The sequence below is a fragment of the Crassostrea angulata genome, chromosome 8 (assembly GCF_025612915.1).
Source record: "Crassostrea angulata isolate pt1a10 chromosome 8, ASM2561291v2, whole genome shotgun sequence".
In the NCBI taxonomy this organism is placed as follows: Eukaryota; Metazoa; Mollusca; class Bivalvia; order Ostreida; family Ostreidae; genus Magallana; species Magallana angulata.
Window position 1 is genome coordinate 6,639,450 of NC_069118.1, and position 12,201 is coordinate 6,651,650.

Here is a 12,201-nt window from a genome sequence, read left to right on the forward strand (position 1 = left end):
CTGCCCCGGATTACATAACCCAAGGACTGTTTACAATTACACACATGCTTCAATGCTTTGAGGGGCATCCTATTGCAGCAAGAGAGAGCCAATTAGCCCACTGTAGTTATTCAAGGTAACTAGCAAGCTCTTCTACAATCAATATCTAAGAGAACACCTCTCTGTTTCTAATCAAGTAACTGTATTAAGGAAAGGGATATACTTGTATAGCAACTTTTCCTTACAATCCAAAAAAAATGGTTGTAGGAAAAACCCCTATAGCACAGAGGTACATTTACGTTAGACACTGTTGGGGTTTAGGATATCAGTCTTTCAGTACTTGCCTGTCTGTAAGGTTCCATCTATATGTGCTGGTCCGTTTTCTACCACTTTCTTGATTTGTAAGAATTCCTCGTCGGTGTGATCTCCCCCAATGATTGTAAAACCGAAGCCCCGAGTACTCTTAACTAAGGTTGTTGTAATTATCTCCCCTTTTAACTCATCGGGGTTCTTGGTAAACACACGCCTCTCTGAAAAATTCAATATTTTTAAATTTCATTTTTAACAAAAAACCGATGGTATTAACTTTTTCCAAAGAGATGTTATTCCATTTAATAAGCAGTTTGCAATAACATATGCCGGTTTACATGAAGTTTTTTTTTAATAAGCTTCTAGCAGAAAAACTATTAAATGCATTATATAACTGTCAAAGGGATTCCAATGACATGCACACATTTTCTCACATGACTAATTCTCTCTATACTCTACTACACTTCACTCATTAGAAACAATTTACTTCTGAACTTTAATGGCTGGGAAAAAAGTGCCTGAATTCCTATCAGATAAAAAAAAAGAAAAAAAAAAAGCTTTAGAGTGAAGTGTGGAAAGTTAGTAAACAAATCCAACCTCTTTGTTTTCTGTTGACCCTGCCCAGCTGGTGGTACTCTGCAAACAAACACATGCCAAATTACACACTAGTTCACACTAGTACAACCAGGGGTCACCATGCACAACACAACAGTCAGAGATTGACCGAGGACACAGAACACAACAAATACAGACCCTGCTCAAATGCAGCAATTACATTGTACGTACAAGGCAACACTTAGTTTAACTACCAGTACTCTATCCATGGAAGGTTTCATCATTTTCAGACCTTAATTTCTTGTTACATTGCAGCTAATGATAATGATGATGACTGATAGTTTGTCAATCCATGGTAATATTAAATTCTATATGTGTAAACATGCATTTTTTTCCAAGAAATCTTGTATCACAGATTCAATTTTGACAATTTATTTCAAAGTTTTATGTATCTGTGGAAAAACGACCTCCATTTTAATGTTGAATATATATTTATCTTTTCAATGTGTTTTTTTTAAAATAGGAATAAGCTATTGCAGTTCAATTCAAGCATTTTTTCTATTGCATATCATGAAATGATTAAAGCTCTTGTTATAACCACAGCAGGAAACCCAGGGCTTTCTGGGATACATTACCAGGCGGGGCTCGCCCGTTCATGTTGTTATCACTGATGGACCGCTTGGTCGTGTTGCCGGAATCTTGACTCCGTTTGGTTCGAGGTAGTGTGCTGTTTACATCCGTGCCTGTAAATAATTAATCAGCCATTATTTAAAACAATGGTTCACCTTAACTAAGCATCAGCAACTCTACAGAAAAAGTTCATTCATAAATCACTCCGAAGGCTCATCAATACTCGCTCTTTAAATATCTTTTCAATGACCAAGCCCACAACAGTTGCGTATTACATCTCACTTGCTTCAAACATTTTTGAAACAAATCCAAAAAAAAAATAAAAAATGAAGATAACGGAAACCCTGTTGTTTCTCTTTCGTCTAACAAAATATTTCATTCAAGTAGTTCACATTAAGGCCAAGCTTCCTAATAGAAACTCACTGATTTGTCTATAATTGATTTTTAAACCTTTAATTCAACATAGTAAATTAAATATTAAATTAATTATTTTTTTTGTTTATTTTTGCATCTGTGTGGTGCTTTCCAAGCCAAACAGTTTCCTGTGTATCAAAGAAACCTTCCTCCAAGTCTGCATTACTCAGACTCCTACCTAAACTACATTTTAATCCTGTGTTTGTAGAGATTTGATATAATCCCTTGATATATATTACCTGCTAATTAACTATCTACCATGTAGGTAAGTGATCGTTCAGAGGACTCAAAGCCTCCACATGTTTTGCTAGCCTTCATGTTAAACGTTGTTTTTGTTAAGAATCTAGCTATCTACAACCTGAGATGAACTATGCATAGACTGAGGGTAATGTTTAGCTGGTGTCAGTGATGTCTTGTCTGAGTGAGGAACTCCCTCTACAAGTATCTACAGAACTCAGAATCCTGGCTCTGTCCTCTCCTGTACATCTCAACCTATGTCCTCCTGCCACAAGATTGCTGGCATACACCTCACTTCTTGATTGGTTACACCCTTGTGTCACAAGGTTCCCCACAACATCTTGCACTCCTCCAAAATCACCTTTGTTTACTTATGCAATGATTGTCTTTTGGCTTGCAATACAAAGTTTGCACACTACATTACCCAAAGGTTGTAACTTACACAAATACTGTTGTTGACTAGTACTGATTTTGTCGTTAAATCATATTATCTTCATCTTCCTTTACCTAACCCCCCACCCCCTAAAAAAACCCAAGCTTTGTATTTCCTTTTCTTTTTAATTTACACAGATGTTTTTCTCTGGCCTGCACAGCATCCCTCATCGCACTTAAAATCTCTGAGTTACTTATCTAATAATGTCTTTTGTTTCACTTACCCTGATTTTGTCTTTTGGCCTGCGCCACTGGATTCTCATATTGAGTCCGTCTGTTCACATGGCTGCAAAATAAAAGATAGAAATTATTTTCGTGTGAGACCGAAAAACACAAATGTGTGTAGTGAACTGCCAGAGAAATCAACCCGCAATGTTTTTGATGAAGTGCTGCAGTTAATTCGCCATCAGCCGTGCACACATACACAGTGCTTCACCAGCATCTGCTGAACCCAACCTCTCAGGTCACAAAAAAAATTTGGTGGTATATAAACTGGTCAAGATTTTACTAGTTTACTCTGTTCCATTGTTCATCAGAAGGAATTCTTATATTCACACATTTCAGGGAACCGTTCCAAGAGCTCTCTCACAGTTTACATCCAGGAAAACCAAGAATTTTACTATCCTGTTTCAACACAGTTTCTTTTAACTCACATATGAAGCTGATTAGGAAACGTGAATGAGTTGAATTAAATACTTACTCTATGTAATAAGTCCCATAGTGGGGGTCCTCAACTTTCTCCCAGCCAAATGGAAGCTCTGCAAAAAAGAACAAAAAAATTCTTAATACATAAACACACACATCAGAATTCAGACAAAAAATGCTGCTGATTTTTCCGGGCAGCTTTTGAACCTGGAGCTCATCCAATTTCCTTGGCAGATAATATGATTTATATTTTTATCATAAAAAGATTTTTCCAAAAAGCTAAACAATAAGATAATGCATTTTTTTTTACTTCATAGAGTGCACTTTCAACTGTTCAATTATATCAGAAAAACAAATCAGCTTTTTGTAAACAAAACAATTGAGAGACTGTAATGACCACTTCAAGTAATATGCCTGTTGGACTGGTATCTCTCTGAAAAATCAGTTATTTCTGTACAAATAAACACTTGACATTTAGAATTTTAAAGCTATAATGGTCCCAGAGATCTGAATCTTAGAGACTGTATCAAGCAGTCTCCCCATACATCCTGTGTTAGTACGTACTTTGGTGATTCGTGTCACCTTCTTGAACATAGAGAAGCCTGGAGGACACATACAGAAGCTGCCGAAGCTGATTAACAAAGCCTCGCACAAAGAATTTCTTGAGCCTTCCATCCATGCTGCTAGTGCTATAATCCTACACACCAAATCCACATCCTCTAACCATGCTTACTCAGAGCAGGGAAAAAATTCCTTTATCTCTTTGAATTAAAGAGATTTCCTCTCGAAAATAGCATCAGATGCCCTACGAAGCACTGTAATCCACAAAAACAACACAGACAAAAAAAATGTTCTGGAGACAGCAAAATGCACTGCAGTATCATCACACACAGGAACAAATACATCAAGGAAAAGGGGGAAATTGGAAATCAGTTAGAACCATCTGCATTGAAGTGACCAAGAGACAGGCTCACAAAGAAAAATCAATGACCACCGACTGATTTATCGCTGGCTTCAGATTACTAATCTGTAGCAGGGGGTAATTAGCCCCACCGGTTCAAGCTGTCCAATTAGTCAGGGCTAGGCTTTTCTCACCCATCATCTTACAATTAGTGCCTCTTCAGGCTACAAGGTAACACTTAGTGACTATGACATATGTGTGCAAAACTTGTTAATGGCAGATAAAAACATTGTCTAGTTGGTGTCCATCATTAATATTGGGTCAGATTATCTATGTACACCAACCTTACCCCCCAATTTGTTTGTTTGTTTGGGTTTTTGTGTGTGTTCTATAACAGATGGAGCACTTGCTTAGCCTATTTGAGCTAGCTGGCTTCCATTTTTATCACCTCTAAAATGCTTGATGAAAGTAAACACACCCCAGAGATAAAAAGGACTTGCACAAATCTAGCAGACAGACTCATGCAGGGGGGAAAATGAAGAAAAAAAACCTTACCAGATTTTTCTAAATTTCCCTTTCACAAAATTCCAGATGAACAACAAAAAGTTTCCAGAGTGGAAATATACCTCCTGAATACAGTTAAGGTTCCACTTTTCCTGCGGAGGAAAGATTTTGGTAGCTTCTATAAGAATAAGATGGGGAGGAGTTCAACACATGGAGAATTGTGGAGATAACAGAAGCTGGGAAAAACTGCCTCAGATGGAGATTTAGATAATGTCTATTACAACTCATATACTAGCGGTTTTTATGCTTTGGCAGTCATAATCATTTGGGTTGTTACGTAGCAAGCATTTTAGCCATGCATTAATAGCGCACCAAAACACTAGGACGGTTGGCACACAAACAATGGAGGCATGTAGGTTTTTGTAAACAAAATTGTTGCCACAAGCTAAATCAAAATCAAACTTTTCCTTAATAAAGCCCAGATTTTGATGGAAAGATTACAGAAATATGTGAAGTTCATTTGCAGCACATGGATAAAAACAAACAATAGATAATTATCTGGAGACAAATCAAATGCATCAAGAATTTGCACTTAACAACGTGATTGCAAAATACAATTTGATCAACAGGAAATTATAGGATAAAATAAATGCTTTGATTGATGACATAGTGATTACAGAGGGAGATTACGTACAGTATGGAGTCCTACAACAAAATACAGTGGTCCAAATCTAATAGTCCACAGAAAGAGGCAACTATTATTGGTCTGAACTTTAAAATACACCAGCATTAAAATAAATTTTTTTTCCCTTACAGTAATAAAATTTAGAATTATAACACAGGGTACAATGCCAGTCTCACCGATACTTGGTCTGAACTTATTTAACTTAATTCCCCATTAACATTCAGAGTCCATGACTATAAAAGAATCAGGGAGGATGTGTCCTACCTTTACAAGCCTTGAACACCACTTGACATCGGCAGTCCTCGTTGTTCCTGTGCTTCTCACATCCCGGCGGGGGGAGGGGTGGGGGTAGCAGAGGGGGGTGGGGGGACTTGACCACTACAGCCGGTTTAGTCAACTCGCTTTTCGATAAGTCTAGGTGCAGATTTGGATGGCTTCTTTTCAACATGGCAGTCGTCTGGATGACAACCATCTTTTGAAGCATTAAATAAAATCCCAGCAGCGGCTCAATAGAATGGCAGATTGTAAGTGTAAACAATATGGAGAAATTTGTTTACATGTACATCAAGCCTGGCTCATTGTGAACCAGTGTATATCCAAACATCATCATCAAAAGTGGGCCTTTCACGTGTTTAAATGGATACACTTAATGGTTCTCTTCCTATTCAGGCCCACGAAGAGTGTAGCCACTCATAACATTTCACCCCGGCTCATTCAATTAAAACAAACGAGGAAGCCATCTCCTCCCAGGGCTCTCTACATCTGTCCTCTCACAATAGAAAAACACCAATTCGTCCCGTTCAGTTTTTATCAAAAAATCTATATGACAGCCATCATGTTTTTTTTATTCTTCCTCTCGGGAGGACAGCACCGGAGGATCTATATGAATCAAGATAGGGAGGTTCACATCGATTGGACGGCAATCAATGCCCCCTACTTCCTTCCCTTTGTGGGCCCGTCAAAGAAAACAGCTTAAAGTCTCCCCACAATGTAAACATGTATAGTCTCCTGGTAAATTTAACCTGCCTGATTGAGTCAACAACTAAAATAATTAATTAGCTTTCAGTGATCTAGGTGTGAGAAACAGCCTCTGTACAGCAGCTGTAGAGGAAATAGGTTAAATTCTTAAAAACAGTTTTAAAATTGGTTTTAAAGAAACGTCAATATTTGGTGCACATATGGAACAGGTAGCGTTTTTCCCTCTTAAGTTTCACTTTCACCTCTGTTTAACAGATCAGTTGTCCAGGGTTTTGTAAGTCCTACCTCCAGGTTCACAAGAGATCATTTTTACATCTCATATCAAATTTCAAAATTTGTCAATAATTGCTGCACATATGGTAAAGGTAGTCTTATTTCACACTTTTGTTTCACTTTTCCAATCTGTCTATCAAATCAGCAGTTCTTAGTTTGGAAGTTCTGGGATAAAGACAGATAACTCTTAGAACTGCTTGAAATTTGAAAGAGAGTACACAATATAAGTGTATATAATTAATAACAGATTTGGCATTACAGAGACCAATATTTCACCATCTATAGAAGTGACAATGTCATATTTGTGCATCATACACACATCAATGATGTATATGGCTGGAAGTGGGCAGTAATTCAATTAGTCTGTGCACAGAAAATTAATCAGCATTACAAAATTACCAGTCCTTTCTCCCCCCGAGAATCAGTCTCTAAAAACACAGAGATAAAACAGCTGTACAGGAGAGAGATGCACGCACGATGGTCTGGCATTGCCTGTCACACAATCAAACAATAGGATGATACAGAACTCCACCCCAGAGAGAAGACCGCCGAACAACCCCACAGCACAGAGCGAACAACCCCACAGCACAGAGCGAACAACCCCACAGCACAGAGCGGACATCAGAGGGGAGCTGTCACATATAACACACTGTACACAGTCACAGAGCACATGGAGAATCCTTCTACTTTAAAAGATTTATCAAATTGATAAGTACCTCTAATAAAGCAAATATTGATAGATAATTCGTAGAGTCCTCATGGCACTTGATTTGATACATGTATCTTCTCCGCCTACATTACAAGGATTATGGTATCATAAGTAAACCTCGTCCAACAAGATATACATGACAATCTGGAGTAGACAACGCGGACACACAGCACGTCAAAATAGATCAAACAGGCAGGTTATACCACTTATATTGACCCAATCACGGGCCTGGTCTCACACCGGGTCATAAAGGTTACGTAATACACACATCAAAGGTAGATAAAGGTAAGAGGAGGAGCAATGTGATGTCTAGATTGTCACCGACCATGTACAACGACAATGTACACTGTACAACACAGTAATAAAAGTCACTGTGGCATTGGCTGGGCCTAACACAGGACACGGTCCCTACATCAAGACATACTGTCAGTACCACACACTATTGTGTGACCAACGTTTTTCAAACGACCATTCATTAGAATCATAAGAACTGATTAAAAAGCAATGCAGTTAAGTATTAAAAAAAGTCATGCAATGTTGAAACACAAATTGTAGAGCAATGACGATGTGATTGTTTTCCCAAATGGTCAAAGAGGAATAACTCTTATTTTTGCATGTACTATAGTTACAGACGCCTGCCTTAGGACGGTAAACATGATGTTGGACAGCCTAGACCAATCATATGATGGTATTAAAGCAATAATGAACAAAAAACACACCAAACTTTTAATGTTATCTGTTAATGAAAACTGTTCTGCTACTTCTATTATTTGGAAACTATTTTTCCATTATATTAAAAAAATTCCTATTAACACAAAAATACCAATTAAGTTTAAAATACAAGTTATGTTTAAAAGGGAATTAACTGAACAAGTTACAGACTAAGGATACATGTGTATTATGTAATATATTTTAATCGTTTCACTATCGTCTATTCAGGTAGCTCAATATTAAGTTAAAAATGTACATGTATACATATATGATATTACAAATATACAAGAATATTATTTGATATGGCATATATGCATACAATTGGAGATTTCTACTGGTAGAAATTAACACTCAAAATCTGTGAGGTGGCTCATGCATTGAAGTTCGAAATTAATTTTTTAAAAACGTTAATGTTTCCTATTATGACTGTAAGTTTAAGAGTGTGTGTACCAGTTTACTGTTGAACCTTATTGGTCAATGATGATAAATGTATGCTGTGTGTATACTGTGAGTGAATGTTTACAGCAGTTTAACACTCATTTTTCCTAGCTTTCAATTATAAACTATCCCAATATGTGCTTTAATTATTAAATGGGGGTGAGCATGCACTGCAAAAGAACTGTCATTACACTGTAGTGTAGCTGTGAGAAATAGGACAGGAACAATGAAATACAAAGTGACAGGGTCGGAGTGAGAGATGGGCGGAGTGAGAAATGGCGCAGAAGATGGTGTCTTAATAAGTCCTTACCTTTTCGCTTGTAGCGCGGAAATGTATGAGTACCTACATTCAAACAACGAAACTTAATAATCTGCTCAAATGGGCACAGACTCAATGAAATTTTAAGATATTAGTATTAAAAAAAATTTCAACAGGCTCTATGTGCACTGATGATTAACAACACATGTGAGTAAATAATCTCATATTTTCACAATTAATGCTGTAATTGCATTACATGTTCATGGTAACTTATAGTACATGTAACTAACTGATCCAGCTTTCTTGCTCCATGTAAAAAAGTAAAATTTTTCCCATCCACATGCTCTACATCTAAGAATTTCTGGTGGCCATATACATGTATTGTCCCTGACATTTTACACCACAAAAAGTCTTTGACAAGTGGTACATATATTCCAACATCTGACCATAGCACCTAGAAATTCTTGAGTCTATTATCCCCCTTTCTCAAAAGTAATAGTACCAACATAAATTTCTCTGCCCCTATACTATGGTACATTGTACTTCGAGAAAATTCAAGATCACATATTTCCCCTGCCTAAACTTACTACTCTTGACTCATACATCAATTGATCAATGCAGGAGGCAGTAAAAGCCTGTAGGGCACCATTTTCATCACGCATAGTTGAAATAAAGTGATCACTCTACAGGACCGGTAATTATGGGTGCACTTAACACTCGGAGTGTTAGATCATGCTGCCATATTAATATCAATTATCAGTCTCACTGAATTATTAATGCTAGGACGGCTCTCTTCCATAATGCATCTCCTGTTTCTGACACCCTCACACATATCAATTTGGGGCTGGGAAACTTCATCAGTTCATGTAGGAGAACACTTGCATGCTTGGGTTAGTAAAACATGCTCCATATAGGGGCTCTACAATGTCTTTGCTATTCAAACCATATCCCCTTCAGGTTTGTGGTACATTTACTAATGTTTTGACAATTAAGATGTTTGATCCACAGGATAAGAAAAATCAATAAAAGAAATAATTTTGGTACGATTACATTATTAAAAGAATGTAAAGTACTTCATTTTGGAGATAGGCTTGTTGAGCTTCATACCCCATATACCGTATGTATATTACTTTATACTATTTTACTTAAGAGTACCATGTGTTACTGTTATAAAAAAAATGTACATGTACATTTTATTAGCAGGATGATGAAGATGGACATATTGTATCATGTGTTTTGTTTTTTTTACATAGAATGTTACTCAATGCCCCTTGTATGGGCATATTTGTCATCATTACAGTCCCCTGCCAGTTATTTGACCTTTAACCTCTGACCCCCCCCCCCCCCCACCCGACCCTAACCATGACTTCCTGTCATCATTACAGTCCCCTGCCAGTTATTTGACCTTTAACCTCTGACGAACCCCCCCCCCCCTGACAGTGACTTACCGTCATCATTACAGTCCCCTGCCTGCTGTTTCTGGAGCTTCGCCAGTCGGGGGTCTAGCCAGTGAGTGGTCTCAGAGGTGTGGCTGAAAACAGAAACATACGGTCACTTAGAATAGGGGAAATCTCCAATTGTGGTGTATTCTCTTTCGAAATAAACCAAAAAGTTAACTCTAATAATATTATTGTTTATCCAATTTAACTTTATCTTAAGGTTGTATGGGTTATACTAGCTGAGTAAAGTGTGATCAGTACAGTCCCATAAGACCTTGAATAGGTGATTTGCCATTCATGAGAATAGATTGATGGTGCACAAGTAATCAAACCTAATTTGTCCAATCAATATAGTAGAATCATTTAGGGATAATACACATATATATACAGATATCAGACATAGTCTTGTGATCAGACTGTCTGATGGAAGGGAGGGAGAGAGTTTATCTTGGAATCCTGATAAATTCCCTGACAGAATATATCATATCTACAAGCTCTTTTATAACACTGATATGTCAATTTCAATGGTCAAAGATGGGTCTTTATAACTACAATAGGATATCAATACTATTGATACACTATACACTGACATTATATCTATACCCAGTAACAGACAAGCCAGTGTCAACAGGGAAAATTTCTTTTCATATTGATTGATAAACTTTTTCCCTATTTATAGGATGTAAATCAGATAAAGACTAATGAAAATGCCTCCAAAATTTCCTAAATATGGGAACTTTGAAATAGTATACTGCACACTAATAAGTGAATGATACAGTGTAAAGAATAGACATACAATAACTCTAGACTTGATTTAATAAATAGAATACAGTTCCAAAAATATTCCTAAAAGGAATAAAAATCTTCCACAAGATCAATAAACTCCTCTCTAACAAAACCCCAGCTCAACGACTTACTCGATGAAGTATGGAATCCCTTCCTCTGTCATGGCCCGCTCCCAGTTCTGAGGTAGAGGACCTAACGAGTTGTCGATTTGCATTTTCTCCATCGACTTTTTGCGCTCTCCGTCATACTGGAACGGTACCGGTGAGGTCCGGGCGGACCCTCCCTCAGTGTTACTTCTGTTACGTCGCCGTTTGCCGTCACCAGAGGAGGGCAGGGCATTGCCCATTGAAGTGGACCGTCGCAGGCTTGGACCCTTGGGTTCACTTGGGGGCTTAGGGGTCCCATAGTGATTGCCTGAAATACAAATGGGAAAATTAGAAAACCACTCCTGTCACATAACTTCTAAATGTATACACTCATGATATAAAACATTTTATTTCATAAAAGAAATGATTCAAAATTACCTAAAAATTCTTTCTTTACTTTAAATTTTAGAAACCTTCAACAACTACATGAAACTTGATGTAAGAATGGAACAAGGAAGACTTTGAAAAGATTCTAAACCACAAACAAATCAAAATACTCGGCAATATTTCAAAGTAAAATTGAAAAAAAAACAAACCTCGAACCTCAAATAGGCAAATAACTATAAAAAAAACAATTGAATCTGACAAATATAATTGTCAGTGTATTTTTGCATATTGATATTACAATGCATCTACCCCCCCCCCCCCCCCCCAAAAAAAAAAAAAACCATTTGCCCTCATAACTCCTTTTTATCTACTTTACTCTGCAGCCTCTTATGAATATTATACATGTACATATGTGTCCTTACAAAGAGAACAAAGCCGTCCTTTCCTAATGACTAGGAGACAATGTCACTCAATCAAATACTCTATCCTCTTTTCTGATCAACAGCGGGTCACTGACCAGACTTATAATTAAGCACAGCCAACATTTGCATGCAAAATAAGCATTGCTCAGGAAATCTTGTTATCGCTTCCACATGAATGCATGTCACGATTCCTCCGATTTGACATCCAACAAGAAACTACTAAAAGAATCTTTATTCAAGATCAACAAATATGCATGTTGTGAGAGCCATCAGGTCAAAAAGCCTGACAAGTGAATCCACAGCACCTGTATCAGGCCCTATACCTGGAAACACCTTGTGACACATGCCAACGACCTGTTAACATCAAGACTCTGATGTAGAAAGCTTTGTTTTTACAACAACATAAAAAACAGAAAATGGAA

At 37.3% G+C, this 12,201-nt stretch overlaps 1 protein-coding gene across 13 annotated transcripts in view; it reads right to left on the reverse strand.

Moving 5' to 3' along the window:
* LOC128158287 (membrane-associated guanylate kinase, WW and PDZ domain-containing protein 3-like) overlaps positions 1-12,201 on the reverse strand; it is a 32,919-nt gene that overhangs the window by 15,419 nt on the left and 5,299 nt on the right. For 8 of the 13 annotated variants that reach the window (XM_052821059.1, XM_052821054.1, XM_052821058.1 and 5 more), the window contains exons 4-11: positions 11,016-11,298; positions 10,108-10,190; positions 8,711-8,743; positions 3,257-3,314; positions 2,781-2,842; positions 1,479-1,586; positions 886-924; positions 324-509 (exon numbers count right to left, since the gene is read on the reverse strand). In XM_052821059.1, coding sequence (XP_052677019.1) covers positions 324-509; positions 886-924; positions 1,479-1,586; positions 2,781-2,842; positions 3,257-3,314; positions 8,711-8,743; positions 10,108-10,190; positions 11,016-11,298 — 852 coding nt within the window. Of the gene's footprint in view, positions 1-323; positions 510-885; positions 925-1,478; positions 1,587-2,780; positions 2,843-3,256; positions 3,315-3,765; positions 4,642-5,555; positions 7,666-8,710; positions 8,744-10,107; positions 10,191-11,015; positions 11,299-12,201 lie in introns of those variants that run through there. The other 5 variants (XM_052821062.1, XM_052821053.1, XM_052821055.1 and 2 more) reach the window with 4 other exon arrangements.